General features: G+C 31.0%; 1 protein-coding gene across 1 annotated transcript; it reads right to left on the bottom strand.

Moving 5' to 3' along the window:
- Positions 1–6,887: 6,887 nt before the first annotated feature.
- LOC130977005 (protein LURP-one-related 10-like) lies at positions 6,888–11,044 on the bottom strand. The gene is made up of 4 exons (XM_057901991.1): positions 10,800–11,044; positions 10,173–10,409; positions 8,000–8,233; positions 6,888–7,322 (listed from the first exon to the last, which is right to left on the bottom strand). Exons 1-4 carry the CDS (start codon positions 10,998–11,000, stop codon positions 7,308–7,310), a joined length of 687 nt encoding a protein of 228 aa, XP_057757974.1. The 5' UTR covers positions 11,001–11,044; the 3' UTR covers positions 6,888–7,307.
- Positions 11,045–26,036: the final 14,992 nt, after the last annotated feature.

Below are 26,036 nucleotides of genomic sequence, written 5' to 3'. Positions count from 1 at the left end.
TGGGTGGTTGTCCTCTGTCATTTGTTCCTTATTTGGCTTTTTGCTCTTTGAACAGTGTTATTCAAGGTCTTTCCACTCCTCAATTGAACTGCTTGGCATTCCTCTGTGATCTGTTTAGATATTTGCTGTTTTGCTTGATTCAACTGTAGTTCTATGCTCTTGTTAGCAACCTTAGTATCATGGAGCATTTCTTTAAATTCTGCTAACTGTTCAGTCAGGAGCAATTGTTGATTAAGCTCATTCATCTGTCTTGAGGATTAGGATCAGTGACTAATGCCATGACCTCCTCCTTTGGAACGAATCATTGCTAGAGTAAGATTGGTTTCTAGCAACAGTGTCTATAAGCTCTTGAGCTTCTTCAATTATCTTCCTCATGTGTATAGATCCACCAGCTGAGTGGTCTAAAGACATCTGAGCTTTTTCTGTAAGCCCATAGTAGAAAATGTCTAACTGTACCCACTCTGAAAACATTTCAGAGGGACATTTTCTTAGCATACATCTATACCTCTCCCAGGCATTATAAAGGGATTCATTATCCTCTTGTTTAAAGCCTTGGATGTCCAGCCTTAGCTGTGTCATCCTTTTTGGAGGGTAAAAATGATTCAGGAATTTGTCTGATAACTGTTTCCATGTCTTTATGCTTGCTGTAGGTTGGTTATTTAACCACCTTTTAGCTTGATCTTTTACAGCAAATGGAAACAGTAATAGTCTGTAGACATCCTGATCTACCTCTTTATCATGTACTGTGTCAGCAATTTGTAAGAACTGTGCCAGAAACTCAGTAGGTTCTTCCTGTGGAAGACCGGAATACTGGCAATTTTGCTGCACTATGATAATGAGTTGAGGATTTAGCTCAAAGCTGCTTGCTTTGATGGGAGGTATACAGATACTACTCCCATATGCAGCTGTAATGGGGTTAGCATAAGACCCCAGAGTCCTCTTGGACTGATTAATTCCACTTAAGTCCATGATGGACAAAAGGGAAATGATAATAATTGCAAAGAGATAAATTTTGTTTTTTTTTTTTTTGAAATAACCGAAAAAAAGAATTCAATAAAATAAAACAAAAGGAAAATAAAATTAAAATTCGAAAATAATAAAAAAAGAAAAATAAAATAAGATCAAAGCAAATTGAGAACTGAATCAATTAGTAAAAAAAAAGATTTTGAAAACAGCAATTAAGAAAATATGATTAAAAAATGTTTATGAAAAAGATTTGATTCTTAAAAAGAGGAAAGAGAAAAACACAAAAAGACACCAAACTTAAAATTTTAGAAAATCAAACACTAATTTTTTTCGAAAATTTTAAAGGAGAAACACAAAGAGGACACCAAACTTAGAACTTTTGTGAATCAAAAAGGGACTAAGAACAAGAAAAAAAAATTCGAAAATCACAAGAAAAACAACAGCATGCAATTGACACCAAACTTAAAATATGAAACTAGACTCAACTAAAAGACTCTAAACCAAAAAAAGGAAAACAGTCCTAATCTAAGCAACAAGATAAGCCGTCAGTTGTCCAAACTCGAACAATCCCCGGCAACGGCGCCAAAAACTTGGTGCACGAAATTGCAATAACACTTTTGCAATCCCGCACAACTAACCAGCAAGTGCACTGGGTCGTCCAAGTAATACCTTGCGTGAGCAAGGGTCGATCCCACGGAGATTGTCGGCTTGAAGCAAGCTATGGTTATCTTGTAAATCTTAGTCAGGAGATCAGAAATTATCAGGATTGATTGTAAAAGGTGAAAGAACATGAAATGGTTACTTGTTTTGCAGTAATGGAGAATAGGTTGGGGTTTTGGAGATGCTCCATCTTCTGAATCTCTGCTTTCCTACTGTCTTCTTCATCAAACACGCCAGTCTCCTTCCATGGCAAGCTCGTGTAGGGTTTCACTGTTGTCAGCAGCTACCTCCCATCCTCGCAGTGAAAGCTAATGCACGCACTCTGTCACAGTACTGCCAATCACCGGTTTGGTTTCCCCTACCGGAATAGAATCCCTCTTTTGCGTCTGTCACTAACGCCCAGTAGGTTACAGGTTTGAAGCACGTCACAGTCATTCAATCATTGAATCCTACTCAGAATACCACAGACAAGGTTTAGACCTTCCGGATTCTCTTGAATGCTGCCATCAGGTCCTGCCTATACCACGAAGATTCCGATTAAAGAACCCAAGAGATAACTACTCAATCTAAGATAGAACAGAGGTGGTTGTCAGGCACGTGTTCATAGTTGAGAATGATGATGATTGTCACGGATCATCACATTCATCCGGATTAAGAACAAGTGTTATCTTAGAATCGAAGCAAGCATGATTGAATAAGAAACAGTAGTAATTGCATTAATCCATCAAGACACAGCAGAGCTCCTCACCCCCAACCATGGGGTTTAGAGGCTCATACTGTGGAAAGAAACGTATACAAAATGTTATGAGGTCATAAAGTACCGATTACAATGTCAAAAGATCCTATAAGTAGTAAACTAGTGTCCTAAGGTTTACAGAAATGAGTAAATGACAGAAAAATCCACTTCCGGGCCCACTTGGTGTGTGCTTGGGCTGAGCATTGAAGCTTTTATGTGTAGAGACGTTTTCTGGAGTTAAACACCAGCTTTCATGCCAGTTTGGGCGTTTAACTCCAAATTTTATGCCAGTTCCGGCGTTTAACGCTGGAATTTCTGTAGGTGACTTTGAGCGCCGGTTTGGGACATCAAATCTTGGGCAAAGTATGGACTATTATATATTGCTGGAAAGCCCAGGATGTCTACTTTCCAATGCCGTTGAGAGCGCGCCAATTGGGCTTCTGTAGCTCCAGAAAATCCACTTCGAGTGCAGGGAGGTCAGAATCCAACAGCATCTGCAGTCCTTTTCAGTCTCTGGATCAGATTTTTGCTCAGACCCTTCAATTTCAGTCAGAAAATACCTGAAATCACAGAAAAACACACAAACTCATAGTAAAGTCCAGAAAAGTGAATTTTAATTAAAAACTAATAAAAATATACTAAAAACTAACTAAAAGATACTAAAAACATACTAAAAACAATGCCAAAAAGCATACAAATTATCCGCTCATCAACTATACTTTTCTTAAAGTGTTTGGTTGTATTTGTTTTGTTCTCCTTCAAGCCCATGAACATAATAAACTTAATCTCTATTCGAATATGATTATTGAATTAGGTATAAGGTTAGTAGAATTGTTAAAAAGTTGTCAGTGTTAGTAGATATTTAGGTATAAGGTTAGTAGAGTTGTTAAGATTATTATTGATAACATGTGTATAAATTAGATTCTTGTATCAATGAATGATACATCATACAAAATCACATTTTTTATTATTCTCTTACAAGACCACCTCCTGAGCCTCCTATTCTTGCCCCTCTTTCTATTCCCAATTATCCAAGCCCAAACGATGATCCTGTTCCTATGGTACTTCCTCCTCTGCCTACTCACAGTACTAGGATAAGAAATCCATCTCCACGTCTTTTGGATTATCATTGTTTTTGTACTGCCCTTCACGTCCATGAACCTAGGTCATATAAAAAAGTCTCCACATATCCAAATTGGAAACAAGCAATGCATGAAGAAATTCAAGTATTAGATTAAGCACATATTTAGAACTTGGTTGATCCTCCTTTTGATTAGAAAGTTGTGAGCAACAGATGAGTATGCAAAATCACGACTTACTCCGATGGTTCTATTGATAGGTATAAGGCTTGTTTGGTTACTCGAGAATATGGTACCGATTACAAAGAGACTTTTTCTCCTATTATTTGACTCACATATGTTCTAGCTCTTCTGGAAATTGATGCTGCAGTCTGCAAATGGTCTCTAAGTCGAATGAATGTGAAAAATGATTTTCTCAACAGTGACTTGTAAAAGAAAGTCTACATGAAACCTCCTCTAGGATATTCTTGTTCTCCTGACAGAGTTTTTCTTCTTCACAAGACACTCTATGGTCTTAAGCAAGCTCCTCGAGAATGGTTTGAAAAGTTCAGTCATACTGTCTGTAACTCGGTTTTACTTGCAGTCCTCATGAGAATGCTATTTTCATTCGCAAAAGTAACAAGGATGTGGTTCTCCTACTATTGCATGTTGATGACATGATCATTACTGGCAATGATATTAATAGCATCACTAACCTCAAAGCAAGCCTTCACCAACACTTTGAGATGAAGACATTGGATCTCTTAATTATTTTCTTAGTTTTGAAGTTATCTCCTTAAAAGATAGCGTCTATCTTTCTCAAGCAAAGTATGCATCTGATCTTCTTCCTCAGACTGGGATTACTGACAATTGTATAGAATCTACTCCTCTTGAGTCTAATGCTTGCTTCACTCCTATCGATGACACTGCTTTGGATAATGCCACTCACTAACTGTCACTCGATTGAATATTGCATGTCCTATTCATGTTGTTAGCCAGTTCTTATCAATATCCACACTACTCATTATGTTGTTGTTCTTCAGATTTTTCACTACATCAAAGGCACTATGCTTCAAGCACTACAAGAAAAATGAGTTTTAGCGACAAATTTTTAGCGGCAATAACATAATGGCCACTGTTTCTTTTATTTAAGTTATGTTTTTATGGTCATTATATATTTGCCATTAATACTATATATTATAATGGCAATTATTATTATTGCTGCTAAAAAATACATGAAAAAAGTTTTAAAACTAAATTTTAGTAGCAATTATATATTTGACACTATTATTATATATTATAATGGCAATTATTGTTGCCACTAAATTGTTATTTATTTTTACTTTTAGTTTTAAGTTTTTTTAAATTAATACCGACAATTATTTAATTGCCACTAAAATTTTATTATAATATTTTATTTAATTTCTTAAATTGCAAACCCATCAAAAAAAGAGAGAACCCTTGTCTCCAATAAGCCACTCCCTGAAAACCCACTCCATCTCAACTTTCTCCACTGACAACCACCCACCATCGCCGTCATAGACCTTGCCATCACCGACAATCGCTGTTTATCGTCCTACACGCACATCTGTCTTCTTGTTTCCATGCTCTGCCTTAGATCTAGGTTAAATCTGCGCTAGATCCACTCTGATCTGCGTCGCTGCTCTAGACACCGAACAGTGTTGCTGTTGCCGTTGCAGTCGTTGTTGCCCTTGCCTCGTAGTCGCCAACCTTTGTTGCTTCCGTTGTCATATTTGCCCTTCATTGACTCCATTGATGCCACCGCAACAATTCGTTTTAGCAAGTAACTCTTATGCGCATTCTTTTTACTTTGATCCATCTCTTTTTGTTTTTATTTTACTTTTGCCTATGATTTGATTTGTGTCTCTGTATCTGTTTGAAGTGAAAATGCACACTCTCTTTGTTCTCACTATTCAAATTGATAATACGTTTAATTGCTACATTGATGTAACATAGTTATAGGCTTGTAGCATTTTTTTGTTTAGATTTGTAACATGATTGATTACTTTTCAAGAGAAATTTGTGCATCAATATTTTGAATTTAATGAAATATCTCATTTTGTAGTAATTAATTTCAGTATATTTATATATATTATGCATAATAATAATAATTGTTAGAAAAAATAATTGAGATTCTAGAAAAAAGGATAGGTTGTTGCTTCTAATAAAATGAGTATAATATAACTAAAAAAAGTCTTAAGATTTTAGCGGCTATAGTAATGGCAACTAAAAGTGAATAACATTACAATTTTAGAATTATTTTTAGTGGCCATATAAATTGCCGGTAAACTGAGTTTTGGCGGCAATAGTAATGACCACTAAAAGTGAATAACATTGAAATTTTAGAATTACTTTTGGTGGCCATATAAATTGTCAAGAAAATGGTCACTAAAAATTATATATTTTTTGTAGCCATTAAAAAGGTCTCTATTGACAAATGTTATGATTGCCGCTAAAACTTTTTAGTGACAAAGTATAAGACGGTTAATATCTAACTGCCGGTAAATGTATTAGTGGTTATTTTTTTTGCTACTAAAAGCAAAATAAATAGCCGCTAAAAGTGATTTTTCTTGTATTGAAGGTCTTCATTTTTCCGCTTAATCTTCTTTAATCCTTCAAGCATATTTTGATACTTGTTGGGCTGGTGACCCCACTGATCGTTGTTGTAGTATCCGTTATTGTTTATTTCTTGGTGACTCTCTTATTTCCCGGCATGCCAAGAAACAAACTTTTACAGCTCAATCAAGCACCGAAGCAGAATATCATGCTCTGGTTGGTACTTCTATTGAAATTATTGTAATTCGCTGGCTTCTTGAAGATTTGGAAACTCCTCAATCTTCTCTTATTGATCTCTATTGTGATAACAAAAGTGCTATTCAAATTGTCCATAATAATGCTTTTTATGAGCGAACTAAATATATTGAGAATGGCTGTTATGTTGTACAATAATATCTTTTCATTAGTGTTATTTATCTAATCATTGTTGGGACTATGAATTAGACCACTAGTATTTTTTATCAAAGTTCATCATTCTACTCATTTTTGAAATTTAATGTCTAAACTCAAGATGATTTTTTAATTTTCACTTGAATTTAAGAAGAATATTAAAATATGATTAATAAATTATTAGGTATAAGGTTAATAGAGTTATTAAGAAGTTGTTAGTATTAATAAATAATTTAAGTATAAAATTAATTGAATTGTTAAGATTATTGAAAATATGTGTATAAATTAGCTTCTTGTATCAATGAATGACATAGCATACAGAAACACATTTTTTATTACTCTGTCACATTTTTCTATCAATTTACAACAACAATTATATATATAATTTTCATCCAACATTATCCAAAGCATAGATATTTAAATAGCTCGGGAAGTACTAACTGGAAGGTTACACCTGGGGACAAGTACAACCCAAGCAAGGTATAATATTAAGCGAGGAACCTTATTACATGCACTTGGGGTAGTGCTTATTAGAATTTTCTACACACACGAAAAAATACAACATATAAAAATAATACAATATAATACAACTATACAAGAGATGATCAGCGAACCATGCAATGGATGCTGCACCTTGATCCTTATGTGAAAATATTTATTATTTTTATTTTTAGTATTTATTACTTCAAAAATTTTGTGAATAAAATAAAAACGGTAAAAATATTTTTGTTATGTTTATTTATTATTATTCACAAAATTCTAAAAAACACTAAAAGTAAAAACAAACATATAGTTTCACATGTCAAACACAAAGATCTAAAAATACATAGAGGAAAGAAAACCTTGCCACAACTAACTAGAGGGCCGTCGCCATGAAAATCTCCCAAAACACAAACCCTGGAACAGAAGAGGCTCACCAATCACCAGTCATCACTCTGCAGAATGCAGATTAAACCTCCATCATCACCATTCTCACTCAACATAATACATACATCAAAATAATTAAATTATTAATAATAATAAGGAAAAAATTAAAGAGACAGTTCATCAGTTTCAATAATATTATTTGCACATTATCTTTTGTTTTTATCTTTAAGTGTTCATACATCTTATTGTCCATTTTATATAAAAAAATATCAATAAAAAAGGTTGATAAACCGGATGAACAAGTCTATTTTTAGACGATTAACCAGCCTATTTAAAACAGTATACACAAGAATTTTTTTTATCAAAATTTGTATTCTATAAAAAATATCAACATATTATTTTAAGACTTGAGACTTAGATATATGTTATAGTTTTTTTTAGTGCTATTCATCTTTTTTGGATTAATAATGTAGGAAATGATGTGTTCTGCTCAGAATAGTGGAGGTTGTATACATTTTATTTTTAGTCATTAATTAGTTATTATTGATGTGAAATTATTCATTTTTCTTTAACTGGTTAAATACGTGCTGGCCAAATTTTAATAAAAATGCTGACCTCTAAATTTTCTCCAGTATTATTTCAACTACTCAAAATTATTTGACAATTTTAAATATGAGTAATCTTAGCAAAAAAATTTTGTGATGGGTTCTCCCAATAAACTTAAGTTGTTGAAATAGCATTGTACCTCTCCATTTGTGTCATCATCTAAAGTAGTTACTACGTTGTTATTATTATAAGTGTTTGCACCCACAGATATGGTATTCAGAGCTGCTTCCGCAACCTTGACTTCATCATTATAATTGGTAGACGAAGACTCAGTGTGTTTGATCTCATCAACAATGGTAAGCAGTGCAACTATGAAGCCATAATCCACGTTTGGTTGAACCTCTACCTCGAAGGCCTCTTTATTCTTCGTCATCTACACGCATATGCATAAACACATACAAAATTGGATATATACAACGACCTAAGACAGAAACAACTTTAAAGTATTGACTCTGTACACCGTGCATTTTATATAATTATTCAATAACTTTTTAGATAATTATTCATATGACGTACGTGTGTTAAGAATAATTATTGTAACTTATCTAATTTGACTTCTAAACTTGATAACAGTGGATCGAATTTATCATTGTCAGTTTGATACTTTGATTAATCTCGCATTAACAATAATTATCTTATATAGATATATAAAAAAATCAACTATAGAAAGATATATTTAGTATAATTTATTTATACTATTATAATAATATAAAATTATTTTAAAGAGTAAATTAAATTATCCCTTATTAGATATTACAGTATTATTGGTTGAAATAGATTGATTAATCATGATTAAATTTAATTATTCTTCTAACTTAAATTTTGATAACTAGCAGTATAATTTTTTTTACAATTTATAAAAAATAATTAAGAAGTTCTATTTTATAATTTTTTTGAATCACATATTTATTAATAAATTTCAATAAAAAAATTTCAAAAATTAAAATAAATAAATAAAAAACTTACAAAACATAAAAAAATATTTATTAATAAATTTTAATAAAAAAATTTCAAAAATAAAATAAATAAATAAATAACTTACAAAACATAAAAAACATTCTCATATCGCAATTGTTTGATAATTCTATCTTCCTTCGTATTTAAAAAAAAAAATCATTTTTCGTATAGAACTTCTTTATATAAAAATAATGACAATTTCAGAAAAGAAAGTGTTAAACTCGGGATTGTTGATGGCAGAAAAAAAAAGAAAAAAAAAATTATACCATCTGCACGTGATTTAAAATTCAAATTTAATTGGATAAAATTAAAGGGGTTTATTTTATAAAATGTGTTATTATTTTAAAATTTTTTTATGATTTTATGTACTTGTACATATCTCAATTTATTTATTCAATAAGTTCTTTTAACATATAAGATTCTAATTGAACTGTAGTTAAAAATAAATTTTATTGTAAGGAAATTTTTTTTAATAATTAACTACTAAATATACTATATATGAAGAAGATTTTTTAAAAAATATGAAAAAAAGTAAGAGAGAATTATCAAGATATAGCTTTTTTTAATTTTTTTTATTTCTCTTGATTTTTTTATTTGTTTTTTTAATCTTTTGAGATTTTTTTTAAAAATGATTAATAAATATGTGATTTGAAAAAATAAATTATAAAATATGATTTTTTAATAATTTTTATAAATTACAAAAAAAATATACCATAGTTAATTAGTTAGATTGTCAAAATTTAGATTAAATAAAAAATTAAATTTAATCATAATAAATTAATTTATTTTAATTAATAATATTATGACATATAATAAGGGATAACTTGTCTTTTAAAATGGAGAGAATTTGGTAGAATTTACCATATATATATTATGATAAAGAGATAAAGATTCTCTTTGATAAATAATTAAATTTTTATTTACAAAAATATAATTTTTATTTTTATTAATTTCTTAAAATAAATTATATACTATATATTTTTCAATCTTTCAACACAAAAACTCTTTATCATAAAATTATCCTAAATTATCATATTGTAATAAATTTAATTATTTTACTAATAAAATATTTGATTATTCTAATAATAGAAGATTATTTTGTTAGAAATTAAAGATACCTAAAGTAAAATACATAATATTAGTGGCTGTTATATTCATTGATAATTTTGCGTTAACAAAGTGCTGAGTTGATGATCTTAACTGTTACTATTGTCTATAGCAACCTATTAATTAACAACTTGCTGATATGGTCATGTGTTCCCACTGAAACGAAGCCTGAGTTTCGACGGTAAGCAAGCATAACAGGAATTATCCAGAAAATTATTTTGATAAATTCTAAACAAGTTTTGACTAACCTTGGCAAGAAGGGTAGACGATCCATGAGCACAAATATCGCAAGACCTTTTCTCAGCACCAGCGCAAACCTTAAAGTCCCACACGCTTTCTTTGGTATTTTTAGCCAGATACACATTAAGATCAATATTCTTCTTTTCTGGGATTAAAAACGTTGATCGCTTCGCTGAAAACAGCAAATCACTGGAATTTGTGCTTTGGCCTTTGAAAACTCTCCATCTATCATGCATCGATATTATCTGCAAAAATAATACATCATAGTTACATGGAACATAATACGACTTGATACAGAAACAAACAAATATATAATACCGTTATATGTAAAATATTTTATGTGAAAAATATACGTATCACGTTTCAATACAGAAATGAATTAATATGTGGGATTACTATTTAATTAGTGAATTCATGTAAATATGTATGTAATAGATTTGATGAATAAGTACTATTTTAAATGTCTATTAAAATGTTTAAATATATAGTTGTGTAAAACTATATGGTAGATATAACAAAAGATCATTTTTGAGAAGATTGAACTATTGAAGTAAACTATATATTGCTAAAATATAGAAAATATATATAGCTGATGAATTGAAGGAGCTTTTATGTCTAAAATTTTTGAAATAAACCTTCTTTGATAGAGTGAAAACAGGGTTTCCAGAAACATCGTATATAACACGACGGTCCTCGAGTGAGAAAGAAGGTTCATGAATACGAAAAATGACTTCGTTGTTGATGTATGCGACACCCTTGTCAGTTTCAATCTTTATATTGATAGGAGCAGGTTTGCAATACTTAGTGTTGATAATTGAGATGAGCTCAGTTCCCATTTTTGTATCAAAAGGGAAGAATTACTGTGATGATGAGTAGTGCGTAAATCCTTTTGATTTGAGTGTACAATAATGTTCTTACCAGTTAGTTATTAAATATTACTTGCTAAACGGTAATAGTCCAAAATAGTGTCACATTCAAGGAAATTGAATGGAAATCCGGGTATAATAGGCACTTTTTATTTTTTATATTGGATTAATAATGGTATATTTTTAAATTGTGGATTGTTGTGGCATATTTTTTTTTTGAAATGTGGAATGATTTAATTTAGATAGTAGAAATCAAATTATTTGATCTTTTTAAAGTATAAAAATCGAATCGTCCAAAATTTTGATACAAAAATCGAATCCTCTAATTTTTGTATATTTATGTTTAAAAAATTAAAAGAATTTCATAGGTTCAATTTGTGTTTAAAAATTAAAAAATATTTGAGGTAAACAAATTGAAAAATTTGATTTGTGCTCAAATTTTTTTAATTTTTTAAAATACAAATCGGAGGATTTGATTTGTGTATCTGTCATAATTTTAAAAATTATGGAAAAAATATAATGTTAAAGCATATCTATCACTTATTTGTATATAAATTAAAACGTTTCTATTTATAGAGTAACAACGTGAGAAAATTATTATTATAAATTTTAAAATATATATAAAATATAAATTAATTAAGGTAAATCTAAACATTAATAAATATATGTCAAATTTTATTTTTTAAATCGGTCAAAATTATATTTTTAATACTGTTTTATTATTTTAAAAATGATATTTTTATACCTATAAAAATTAAATTTTTTATAATTACAGATATTCGTATTTCGTTTATAATGTAAACAAAATACGTTTAAAATTATTTCGTTTATATTGTAAATAAAATACATGAAATACGTCAACTTTCACATATTACGTATGTACGCGTAATTTGTGTTTAAAAATTTTCACATATTTCGTTTACAGCGTAAATAAAATACATTCAAAATTATTTCGTTTACACCGTAAACGAAATAAGTAATATGATACGATTTCGTAAAAACGCTGCAAATTTTTTATATCCGTAAATAATACATTTATTTAATTTATATATAAAAAAATTTTTAAATTTTTTCAATAAAGCTCCACATCCAAGTAATTTAACCAAGTCCATCTAAATCTTTTAGATTCACACGCTGATGCTACGTCTTCTTCTTCTTCCTCTTTTTCTTCTTGTTTCAAATTTACGCATGCACATTCTTCTCCACCTTGATGCTACGTCATCTCCACCTTGATGCTACGTCATCTTCTTCTTCTCCTTATTTTTTATTTTTTTTTTCAATTTTATTACTGTTGGCACCAACAGCACCTCCTCCTCCTTCTTTTTTTATTGGAATTTCTTTTCCTTTTTCGTTTTCATCCTTCTCCTCTATCATCATCATTATGATCATCATCATTATCGTCATTGTCTTCTTTTACTACGTATCGTCGTTATGGTTATCGTCGTTATTGTTATTATTATCATCGAACTTTTGTCATATTGATAACATTGTCTAATCCAAAATTGATTTGGATATATTTTTGTTCAAAATTGATTTAGTCTGTGCTTGCTTTGAAATGAGTTTGCTTGTATATCGTCATCATTAAGTAATTTTGGTTTATTCGAAATTTAATTTTTGGTTCATTTTAAATGTAATTTCAGTTTATTTCTAAGTAAGTTAAGGTGCATTTGGTCTCGCACAATTAAAAACACATAATACTACAAAATCATCAAGGAGAGGAGGAAGAAAAGAAAAAATGCAACAACAAGAAAATGACGATAAAGAAAAAATATGCGAATACGAAAGAACGCCAAAGAGGAGGAAGAGAATGGCATATCTTGTGCATATAATTATATTTTTTTTAGTAAGAGTGATTTTTGTTGGTGTAAAATTAATTTAGTTAAACTTGAATAATAATAATACTTAAATGTATAGGAGATCTAAAATTTTTTACCCTATAATAGGCCCTACCCTTACGGATATATACTTTAAAAACTGAGTCGCTATCTTATGGAAAAATTTTGGAAGACAATAATATTATTGGCCAATAAAGTCAATACTTGAATAGACTCAATCAACTGTAATAATCTTAAAAAAACTTACTTAAAAGATGGTGACGAAGATTTAATTATTAAAAGATTTTTAATAATAAAACTATTAAAAAAATTGATATTAATAATATTTAAAAAAAGAATTAATTTTCTTTATAAAAAATATTACTTTAATTATTTTTTATTTATTTTTTTAATTTTTATATTAATAATTTTTATTTTTTTTTTAATTTTAGTCATTTTTATTAATTTTTTATTCTCTTATTTTTGTGATCTTTCATCTTTATTTTTATTAGATACAACAATAAAAATTTAATATACAAATCATGCTTGGATACGTTATTGGTGCGAACACCGAACATAAATCAAAAGACAAAAGTCACATGACTCATATGCATGAAATTCTTGGTTCACTCTAGTATATTAATAAAACCATAAGATTTTATAAGAATGATCCATCATTTGGTGTTGTCAATCAAGGTGAAGAATAAATATCCCAAAAAAATTTTATTTCTAGGGAACATGTTTAATTTTTCAGTGATGTAAATCTTCATAATAATTTTTATTTTGCTGAGATGTTCATAACTGTTGAGTTTGTATATTAAATTTTTATTTTTAATGAGAAAGAAAAAAATAAAAGATTATATAAATGAAAAAACAAACGAATAAAATAAATGATTATGAAAATGAACAAAATTTTAGGAGAAATAAAAATCATAAATATAAAGATTATAAAAAATAAATAAAAATAATTAAAAATATATTTATTTTTTTTATAAAAAAGTTTGAGTTTTTTCTTAAATATTACAAATATTAATTTTTTTAATAATTTTGATATTAAAAATTTTTTTTAGTAATTAAATCTTCCTAATGATTATGTAGAGTGAGTAATTTTTCCAATAATCTATTTTAATATTTAACTCGTGATGCTTCACGCTTGTAATAATTGAATCCACAATTTTTCCACTTATTGCTATTACGGTTACATGTACATAATCATCTATTATCAGATTTTATTTAATAATGTTATCAATTCTAAGCAATTTTACGTTTTTAAATTCAATCCAGCAAATCATTAGTTATACGTATTATTAGCAGCAAGAGATGAAGATAGAAAGGAATGAAAAGTATTGTAGCAAGAAATTGAAAGTCATTGAATATGTATTATGCAGAGTAGATACAAGGGTATATATACACAGCAGATGCAATGTAACTACTAACAACAATTCTAACAAAATCTTAACTACACTATAACTAATTTATAACTGATTTTTTTCTTAATTAGTATTTTTTGTAAACACAAGACCATGTGAAATTGTATCTTTGAGGAATCTTAAGATCCTCTTCACTTCCTTTCATTGTTGCAATGTAGGCTCTTGCATAAACTGTGAGACATAATTCACTAAATAAGAAAGATCAGGTCTAGTTGTTGTGAGGTACTGCAACGCCCCCATAATTGACTTATACAACCTGGGATCTTTAAACGATTTTGAGTCATTCTTGTGAATCTTTAGAGAGGCTATCGTAGGAGTTGGCATTGGATTCGCATCAAGCATGTTGGCAGTGGCGAAACTTGAAATAAAAATTTGGGGAGCCAGATAGAAGATAATGGTCAAGATGCTTTTGATATGGACTCGTTTAAGATAAGCTCGTCTAATTTTATCTCTTTAATTTGGATGATATTGCCAAATTTAAAACCGTTGTCCAGTGTCTCGTTCTAAACAATTAAGGTCAAACTCATTAGATGCAACTTTTTGAACTTTTGAAGGTTGCATCTCACTTTCTTCGTGATTCATTAAAGTAGAAGAACTATTTACAGGCGTTGATATTGTAAAAATTATATGTTCTCCTTTTTGAATATTAGTCTTCCTTTTAAAAATGTATCAATTCTTTGATTTTTCATGATTATTTTATATAAAAATTTGAATATATATCCTGTGAAATATGTAAAAAAGAAATTAGAAGGATAAATATTAAAATTTATAATATTTATTGAATTTTTTTATCAATTTATACAAATACAATAATATCAATATTTATTGAATATTCTAATATTTTTTTATCATATAAATAATTAAATTAAATAAACAGTAAAATATAAAATAATATTAAATTACACAAATAAAAAATACCTAATTTTTTATATTTGAGCTCAAAGGTAGAAAGAATGTTACTTATTAAATAGAGTAGAGCTGCGAAATGCGAAGTCCAAATCCAACAAGATTTGAATGTTTAAAACTAAAAACTATTATACAATAAAAGCAAGAGATGAATATTGAATTTTAATATTTTAAATCATAGTAAAATATTTGAGCCAACTGAACTATTTTTGATTTTCTGAACAACTATTACTATTTTTTTTTAATAAAAGTTTGGGACATAGCCTCTCCTTATCTTAACTAAGCACCGCCCCAACATGTTGGCTCTCTAATAAGTAATAATTCAATAGCGTATTTTTCTTGTGATAAAACTACATTACCATCTTGCTGATATGCTGCTTCAAGACCTAAGAAATAATTAAACTTTCCAAGATCCTTCAAATGAAACCTGGGCTTAATTTAACATTGAGTTCTTCAATTTCTTGAGCATTGTTTTCTGTCACAACAATGTCATCCACATATACAAGCATATATATAATTGATGTATCACTATGTTTAAAAAAAAGAGAGATATCTGACTTTGTATTAGTAAATCCAAACCTCTGTAGAGTGGCTTTAAGTGTCATGAACCAAGCTATTGGAGCTTGTTTTAGGACATATAGGGCACGATTTAGTTTACATACCAAAGATTTATCAAAATGCTCATAGTCTTGTACTTGTTTCATGAAAACTTGCTCTTGAAGAATGCCATTCAGAAAGACATTATTAAAATTAAATTACCTCATTATCCAACCTTGAGTAATAACAATTGTTAACACAATTCGAACTATAGATGGTCTAATGACTAGTGAGTGGATTTGATCATCGTCTACTCCTTCAATTTGATGAAATCCCTTACCAACTAGCAGATATGGGTTTGCTAGTTAGATTGTCAGTATGAAATAATTCATTATAAGGGAAGTGATTTTCGTTAAAATAGACATATCTTGATTGAAAAACTCTTTCAGTCTTTAACATACACTTGTATCCATGATGGCCATTATCATAGCTAAGAAAGAGACACTTTTCTGATTTATACTCTAATTTGTGCATATTATAAGGCCTTAAAAAGGGAAAACAACTGCAACAAAAAATCTTTAGAAGTTTATAATCAGGTTTCTTGTTGTATAACTTTTCAAAAGTGAAAGAAAATTAAGAGATGCAGTAGGTAATCTATTTAAAAGATAAATAACAAAAGAGTCTTCCTAAATATCATAGGTAGAGTGGCAGTAGCTAGAAGTGAAAGGCATATCTCAACAATGCTTTTGTGTCTTCTTTCCTCGTTGATGATAGTTATATGGATAAGACATTCTCTGTCTTATAGCATGTTGTTATAAAAATGTAGTGAAGGCCTTGGATTTAAATTCCATACCATGATTAATGCTTGATACATGTTAGTAATAAGTAAAATCAAATAAGAATACTTTGTATATACATTCACAAAATAGATGTATAACCTATAGCTAGATCTAGAATTCATTAGATTCTTGCATTTAATAACTAATTGCAAAAAGTGAATCTACTAATTTATAGATTCTTGCTAGATAATCAGTAATTGTACCTGTCTTTCTTACTTATTTCAATTGTGACTTCAAGTTTTGCACTCTTGCTTTTGAAATTATACTCGTCCATGCTTCTCAGAATCTTGCACAGTTAAGAACCTTGTTCTTGAATTGTGTGCTCACTGAAAATTATTGTAGCTTGTGAGCTAAGAAACTGAATGAGTCAGTGAATGTAAATTATGTAGAGTAGATACAAGGGTATATATACACAACAGATCCAATGTAACTACTAACAACCATTCTAACAAATTAAACTCTTAACTACACTCTAACAGTCTAACTAACTTATAACTGATTTTCTTTTATACCCCTAATACAGATGATGTAATTTCTAAAATGTAAAAGAAATGCATTAAGAATGTGTTATTTGTTTTTATTTTCCTCTCCCAACCCAGTACGTCAAAAATCAATCTACTACATATCTGAACTCTATTTAACCATTTATCATGTGCCGGTCAATGGATTACTGAATGTATAAGGTGAAATTTGAACTTCTGACACTTGTTTAAGTGGATGAGTGAATTATTACTCGATCAACCTAAGTTGGTCAAGAACTAATTTGTTACAGATCAGAACTCCATATAAGAATTTGTCCATCACTAATAAGTTACTGCATGCAAAAGTCAAAATTTAAACTCTTACCACGTATTTAAGCAGACAAGTAAACTAACTACTCTACCAATTTAAATTAGTTTCCATGAGTCATTTGTGAATATACAATAACAACAAGCTGCAATGAGTGATAGACATTTTTCATCTATTGGTTTTAATTATCAATTTATTTACTTCTCTTTTTATTTGATTTTATCACTCAAAATCAATTCCATTTACTTTTCTTTTTCTCTCATCACTGTAGCTTTATATACATGATTCAATTTAAAACTTATTGTATATCTATATTAATGCACATATTCTAAATGATATTTAAATATTAATTTTCTAAATAAATCTTTACTTTTCTCTAAGATGTGTGTTCATTTTGGTTTCAATTAAGATATTTTTCTAAGAAAAAAACTAATACATGCTAGATACTTTAATTTGCCTGTTATGCATTGTTAATTTTTTTATAAATTATATATAAATAATTGGTGTCAAAGGGGCAATAATAAAAATAGTTTTGCTTTTTAAGCAAATATCTGTTGTATTAAAAAAAATACTTAGTCATAGCATTGTATCATTGTACATGTATTGATTATAAAAAAAAATTATTATACATATTGTTACGGTTCAGTCCAGCTGGGCACGATGACCGACGCGGTCAGTGGCCCACTCGATCTGTGCAGTCGGGTTAGCGCGCATAACTTGTCTGGTCTGTGACTCGGACACACAACTCCGCTACCAGTTGCATGACAGCTGTGGGGAATGAAGTTTCTAGAAAGGAGGCCTCCTCCTGTGGGACCCGCCTTACTGATAGGGTATATAAGGGGAGGGTCCTACCCCTCCCCCAAGGTACGTCACCATAACTCTTTCCTTCATAATCGCCTGCACATTTTTTGACTTGAGCGTCGGAGTGTCCTTGCAGGTAGCACCCCCTCGCATCACCAAGAGCTCGTGAAGTCGGCTACGCCCGCAACTCACTCCACAGACCCAGGTCAAGACTGATCCTCATCTTCCTACTCAGGAGACACTCCCGACCCGTCCGGATCCCGAATAACCGAACACATATTTAATGTAATATCTATAATTTCACACATACATATAAAATTGCTTAAAAACATACTTTAAGAAATACTTTGAAATAAACAGCTATTCTTAAACAAAAAATGCTAATAAAGTGTTACGTCCTCTTCTCTTCTTATAGATGGCACAAACTTGGGATACGCAGGAAGGAAAACCCTAACTAACTGATGGCAGAAATACACGAATCATAGAATTCTAAATAAGTGGTTAAGGTCATGGTGCAATGGTAATTAATTTTGTCTTCATAAGTAATTATAGTCGGATTTAGAATTTGTCCAAGACCAAGTAGTGAATAAAAATTCTTAAATCTTATTTCTCCAAAGAAAGTGGATGGACTTGAAATTAGAGGTTCCCTTTGTGTGATATATATTTGGCGATGAAACTCTAATTCCAGTAAGAGCTATAATGCTAGAGATGACTATCTTTGACTTTTGAGATGTTCTTATAATTGGAATTGGCTCTGGCACTCAAAATTTTCAGAGAAGATAAAATTTACGGTCTAACTTTGTATCCATTAAGCTCTACCTATGGCTGTTTTTCATGCTAGAAGGGGTCTAACGAACTATGATATATATCTGCCCCATCAGGTGTTATGAGGATAGAGAGACTGTATTGCATGCCCTTTTTAATTGCAAGAAAGTGAAAGCATATTAGAGAGATGGCTCGGAATGCAAATAGTTGGAGCAGATGCCAAAGAAATTTTATTGTCTGAAAAATTTTCTGATCTTCGCAGACTTATGCTGGATCTGGAGACACAGAAATGATATTTTCAATCCAATAGATGCCTGTCTGATGAGAAAGTAGTTACTAAAGCTAGAAATTTGGCACAAGAGAAATACAACTTCAATAAATTGTAAACCTCCTCTTGAGGGAACTCAAGTATATTCTGAGATGGGTAAAGCGGGTTATGGATGCATCATCAGGAGTTCTGCGGGGACGTGAGTAAAGGCTTGTACTAGATGCTTGCCGTTTTGAAGTATCTTCCACTGTGAGCTCTGTGTTACGGAAGGGTTTGATCTTAGCGTGGGAGTGCGACTTAAGGATATTATCGAGACAGATTTTTTAGAGGTCTTTAGAATTGCTCCTAGAGTAGTGCTTAGGGTCAGCAAATTTTTAATTTTTGAGCCTGCAAACAATCAACATTGGTATTTTTCATCAGCATATAAAAAACGTGAATACACGCTCTTTACCTCACACGCTCTTCTTCTTCGCAAAATCCCACACACTCTCTCTTGACACTCTTGCAGTGCGCCCTCTTTCTTGTTCTCAACATGAATTAGCCTTCTTGAGTTCGCTGTCCATCGCCAATAGCGTCTTCAATAGTTGCAGCATTACTCTCTCTGGTGGCATCTTTCAGCTCTCTATACATTTTCTTTCGTTTTTACTAATGCATTATGCTTCTACAAGGTTAAAATTTGTATTACTGAAAATATTTAATGTGAAGGTTAATTAGTTTTCATTTTTGTTCATTATTGCTTTCTGCAACTCTTTACTTTTCACTTTGATTTCTAGTGTATCTGAGCTTTGACATATGTTTTATATGCAGTAAACTAACTGAAAAAACTGCATCAGGAAGTTGGATTCTACAACCAAAACAGACTGGCTTAGCATCATTGTAATATTGATCTCTTTGTTTAACTCAAATTTGAATTGTCATAGAACTGCTCTTTAAACTTGGCAGCTGTAAACTAACATATATATAGTTCTATTGTGTATTTAATTCTGAATCTCTATCCTAAATAATCTGTTCATTATTGGTGTTATTATTTTGTATCCATTCAAAACATGCAAGGAAAAACTCATAATTGCACCAAAAAATATGGCTCAACGTTTCCTGTCTATTCATGAAAATCTTTAAGTATTCTATAATAAAAAATATCTTTTGATTTTGATTCATCATATCTTGTTTATAAAACTTAGGTACTTTTAATTTATAAATCTTTGAAAAAATTCATTATGTCATTATCTCAATTACTTAACTGGTAATTGACTTTTGACAATGGCTATTGTTGGCAGAGCTTTGTTGTGGCAATACTGGCAATTGTTACTGATGCGTTATGCTTCTGGTCGGAAATGTACAATTGATTTGTAATGTAACTAGGTTTTTTATTTGTGTTTGTGTTAATAATACATTTTATTGGTTAATCAAGCAATACATCAATTGACTATTAATCTTTTTTGCATCCAATCAATTGACTTATGTGCTTTCATAAAACATGATTAATATATAGTGATTATTTGAAATGAAAAAAGATCCAGATATTAAGATGTCACGAAGAAGTATAAATACAAAGAAATTCGAAACAGGAATAAGAAGAAAAATGCACAGAAGAAAACTCTTGAAGAACTAGCATCTCGGGTATATTGTGTGTTTATTACTTGCAAAGTTATTGTTTTAGCACCTACTGAATTTTATCTATCTAATTTTATAACATTTCTTTACTTTTTTGTTCTCTTCAATTTGTACTTATCTATCAGACAATTTATAATAATGAAGCTTTGGTGCATGATATGCAACCATTCTTAGACTTATTTAGGGTGCGCTTGCTTCTTATTATTTGAAAAGTAATTTTACAGTAAACTTGTGTCTTTAGATATGTTTAGATTTCTCATAATTAAGATCTTGATTATTGGTTGTAGTCCAGTTTTGTTGTTTCTGCTATTGCTGGCTCAAGTTGTCTTGCTACTTATAAAATTTACACAAAAATGTGAAAAGTGAGAACTAATTTTTTTGTCAGTTAAAAAAAAGCTGAGTTTTTGTGAAAGGAAGCAAACCAAAGGCCCTTAATCTATGTCTGGTGTAACTGAGTACAATCTTGAATTACATTAAAAAATTAGATAGGTAAATTCGTTGGTTTAAGTTTCAATTATTTGGTTTTGACATGTAATTATATGTATGTTGGATAGTGTGTATGTGGAATTCATCCGTGCATATGTGATATTCATAACTTTTGAAGTAGTTCATTGCTCATACTTTTGCACCCACTTTAATGAGATTTTTCACACTTTACCTAGCACATTTTGCACCTATCTTAATGAAATTTTGCACACATGAATTAGATAGTTTGCAACCATTTTAATCAGATTTTGTACACATGAATCAGACAGTGTGCACCCACTTTAATGAGATTTTGCACATCACCTTATTCATCACAGTTTGCTCCCAATGTAAAGAAATTTTGCAGACATGTATCATATAGTTTGCACCTAGTTTAATGAGATTTTGCAGACATGACTTAACATAGTTTGCACCCATCTGTATCTGTATCTGAATACGAGTATTACTGTTATTATGATTATGATTATTATTATTATTGTTGTCATTATTATTGTTATTATTTTTCAAACAACCCATGGTTAAATTGGGTGAAGAATTTTTACTTTATATTTGTAGAAATTGATAAAATGTCGTTCTTCCAATTTTGTTTTCACAACAATAAATTCACTTACAAAAGAGCAAAAACTTGAAGTTGATAAAATGTGATTCTCATCCTTGAAGACTATTCAAGATTGAAAAGTTGATAGACGATTATTCCTCGCACTTGCTAAAGCATATAACACAACAACAAGCAAACTAGAATTAGTGGTGGGGGATATCAATGTGACAACAAATAAAATTGGGATAGCTCTAGGATTACCTTCAATTAGTAAAAGCTTTCCGAAAGAAGAAGAATGTACTTCAGAGCCAGAAAGATTGATTTCCTTGTTCAAGTATGTGAGAAGCCCATGGCTACAAGAAATATTACATTCAAGAGAATGTAATATTTTAACATCTAACGAGAGAGATTACTTTAGGAGAGTATTTATAATGTTTTTTATTGTAATACTTGATCTAACTAAAATTAATTAAATAATACATTAAATAGGAGTGAATATGGTTGGAAGATTTGACAATTGGAATTTGATGATTTAAATATGATATTTGAATTCAGTAAATTTTTTCGAGTCGAAAAACATAGTTTTCTGCGTAAAAGCGCGCAGTGAAATTTTGACCGGCAGTACTGGCTAAGATCTGTTTGGTACTGCAGCTGAGAAAATTGAGTATGAGTAAATAAGATTAAGAAATGAGGAATTATAATTAGGGGAGGTAAAAATATTTAAAGTGCGATTTAGAGCGCTAATATTAAAGGGTTTTGGCCAAAAAATTGTACCAACGGACAAAATAAGTGAACCAGGCCTAAGTCCCAACATATATAAACATTAGTTATGAGTATTTCAACTTATTTTACCCTAAAAATAAGAAGAAGGGCGCTGAATTGAGAAGAGAGAAGAGAAGAGAGGAAACCTAACTCTCTTTGATCTTCAAACCACCATAACTTAAGCTACGAAGCTCCGATTGATGAGCCATTTGCGGCCACGCATCGCTCTTCTCATCCTCTACAATTCTATCTAAGTTTTATGGTGAGTATTCCATTCATCTCTTTTCAGTTTTTGAAATTCCCCACTGTTACACATTTTTGGGTAGTTAGTGTTGAAATCTTGTGATTTTGGGTGTTTAGGGATACTCCAACATGGATTCTTAGTGGGTTCTATCCCTACTTCATATGGACTGAGATAAGAAGTGCTCAAACCCTTGTGATTTGTCATTTTTATGAGCTCTAGGTTGATGTATATATGTGAAATTGGCTATGTTACTGTATTTGGTGATTTTGATGACAATTGGGGGGTTAGTGTTGTTTATGGAGCTTTGGTGAGGCTTGGAGCTAAGGGTTGGTGGAGACTTCCATAGAAGAGGCTCAATTGGTTTGGCTACAAGAGGTACGGTTTAAATTTCATTTAAGTACCATGTGGTGTGATGAGAATTCCTAGGCTAGATGCCCCTAGGATTAAGTTTGGATTGTGTAAATGGTTGGTGCTAATATGCATAGTTGGTATGTAATGTGAATTAATGATTGGGTTGAGAATTGTGTGGCCTTGTATGCTTGGTGTATTGAGAATTTGATGTATTGGGTAATGAGTATTGATTTGTGGTTTATGCATTTAAATTGTGAAATTGGGTCGGAGGCCGGAAAGAGGTAAGGAAGGTAAGTTGATGTGTGCATTGTATGATGACACAAGTGATTGGATGAATCTCAGATAATGAATATATGAATGATTGGGTTGGTTATTGAATAATAAGGTTTGAGGAGTTGAAGTGTGGAATTTGGTAATTTTGGGTGAAATTATATAGATGAGGTATGTTTGGTTTTGGTTGAGATATATTATGTGGTCATATATGTGATTATGATTATTGATGTCTTGATGGTATGATGATGCATGAGAGATATGTATATTGTGATATATGCTTGAGGAATGATTAAGGTTTATTTGTGGGTGAAACCATGTGATAGTGAGTATGATATTGATTATGTATAATGATGATTGATTGGAAATAGTATTGTTGGAAATTGGGATGAGGAAGGATGTATGACATGTTAATGTGTTTGTAATTTAGCAATTTATTTGAAATGGGTAAAAATGGTTATATGGCAGTTTTGTAAAGTGTGGTAAGGTGTTAATGCATTAGTTAAGGAGGCTTGATGTTGATTTTGGTATATTTTGATTGATTTCAAAAAGGGTTGAAATTGGCATGCTTTGGTTGATTTTGAAAAGGGTTGAAAATGGCTTGTTTTGAAAATGGCACTTTGTAGTTTTGTATGAAAATATGGTTTTTGGGCATACTTTGACGGAACATAACTTGGACTCCAGATCCCTGTTTTGTGCCAAACTTGTTTAGAAATAAAATTGGATCCGGGGTGTCCATGCCGTTCGAAGAAGGGGCAAAAAATGATTTTAAACGAGGAAGATATGTCCGTTGAAATATTGGGGGTTTAATATGTGAATTCTGCAGCTTTTAACTTAGAAAAATTTTTAGCAGAATGCCCTCCACGCGTAGGCGTGCTTGACACGTACGCGTTGCTTTTCAAGAAGGCACCATCCACGCGAGCGCGTGGTGTGTGCGTGCGCGTCGATGCGCTGCACCCAATGCCGAGCCATTTTTCCCGAGAGTTGTGCCAGAGTTGTGCCAGTTTTGTGCGTGGGGGCACAAACGCACCCACGCGTACGCGTGGGTGACGCGGGCGCGTCCCTTTGCTGTTTTTCCATCCACGCGTGCGCATGGAGGACGCGTACGCGTGGCCTTGTTTTCATGCCAAAGTTGATTTTTGAGTTTTAAAAGCCAAATCTCATACTTCTAAGCCTCTGATCTCACTCCTTATGTATTAAATCATTTTGATATGCCTAGCAATGAGAAATGAGCTAGGGGACGTGGTAACTTGCAAATGAAGCAAGGGGAAAAGTTATGATCAATGATGATCAAAGATGATTATATGAGATAATTTGAGCTCCCTGGGTAGACACAATGATGTGGTTTCACTAGCTCTAGGTGAGGGTATGATGTATTGATATAGAATTACTGACGAAGAACAATTGGTGATGGTTTTGCTTATGATTCTGAGTCTGATTCGTGGAAGAGTCAGCGAGTTGGAAAACATGTGAAACATGAATTAGATTTAGCACTCCCTTATGACAGTTTTCTATTCATGGATTAGCGAGAACCTAGGATGGATAATTGGTGAAGAAGTTTAGGATGCTTAGTGAGTTTTTATTGCAGTGCATTGTATTTATTTGGCACTTTTACCGTACTGAAAATCCATGGGCCCGAGGTTCTCATTCCGTATATATCTCTTATTTTTCAGATACAGGTCCAGGTGCTCAGAAGTGAGTTGTGGGTCGTCTGAGAGACGGCGAAGATCCTTATTTTCTCTACTTTGTGTTTTGCTTAGAATCTCTCCACCTTTGTCTTGAAAAGATTATATTATGTATTAAACTCTTTTGAACTTGCCTATAGAGGTTCTCATGTTTCCTTTGGGAGAGATTAGGATATACTGTTGTTAACTACTTTCATACTGTACCCTAGCCGGCCTAAACTTCGCGGGTCGCGACTAGTGGCTATTTACTTATGTTATATATATCTATCTGTTATCTATCTCTTAATCTCCTTTATGCCTTGTCCGTATATCGCTTTCGCCTTCACGATTTATCTTTTTGCTGTCGAAATGTGAGTGATACGTCTTCGCGATTTTATTTATACTCTTTTCAGGCTTCTCGATTAATACTTTTTCCGAAATTACCTATATTTATATATTAAAAATCTACCTGAGAGTCGTACCACTGTAGTATCATTGACTTATGACTCGAGCATAAGGATTTGAATATTAGGGTGTTACAATTATTAACTCATTTTAGCATAAGAAGTAGCCCTGTCACATCTGAAAATACTTACGTGCCATTGTTGATGTAGAGAGCATCACAAGATTGGGCAAGATTTGTGCATGATGAGCTTTTGAAAGGGGTTGAAAAATTCAAGATAAAAAATACATTAAGTATTGATGGTTGTCTATATGTTTTGATGGTAATCAATCTATTGTACTTATCTTTTTTTTTCCTTTTTCGATTTCTCTTTTGATGATAATCATTACATTTACTATTTTGCTTGTAAATTATCTATTACCACAAAGATGCATTTGAAAATAAGAAAAATTATATGGGGTCTCCACCACCATGGATTGTTTATTGGGATAAAGAAAAACTTGACAAAAAGTTGATACATGAGTC

This window comes from Arachis stenosperma, chromosome 4 (assembly GCF_014773155.1).
Source record: "Arachis stenosperma cultivar V10309 chromosome 4, arast.V10309.gnm1.PFL2, whole genome shotgun sequence".
Classification (NCBI taxonomy): Eukaryota; Viridiplantae; Streptophyta; class Magnoliopsida; order Fabales; family Fabaceae; genus Arachis; species Arachis stenosperma.
The sequence above is the reverse complement of the archived record's forward strand: the minus strand, read 5'-3'. Positions and strand labels throughout refer to the sequence as shown.

Excerpts from the sequence above, each read along its gene's own strand:
- LOC130977005 (XM_057901991.1), bottom strand. The coding sequence starts at position 11,000 with ATGGGAACTGAGCTCATCTCAATTATCAACACTAAGTATTGCAAACCT. Across the intron at positions 10,410-10,799 it reads TTTTCACTCTATCAAAGAAG|ATAATATCGATGCATGATAG; the intron begins GTTTATTTCAAA and ends TTATTTTTGCAG. Across the intron at positions 8,234-10,172 it reads CGTCTACCCTTCTTGCCAAG|ATGACGAAGAATAAAGAGGC; the intron begins GTTAGTCAAAAC and ends ATATGCGTGTAG.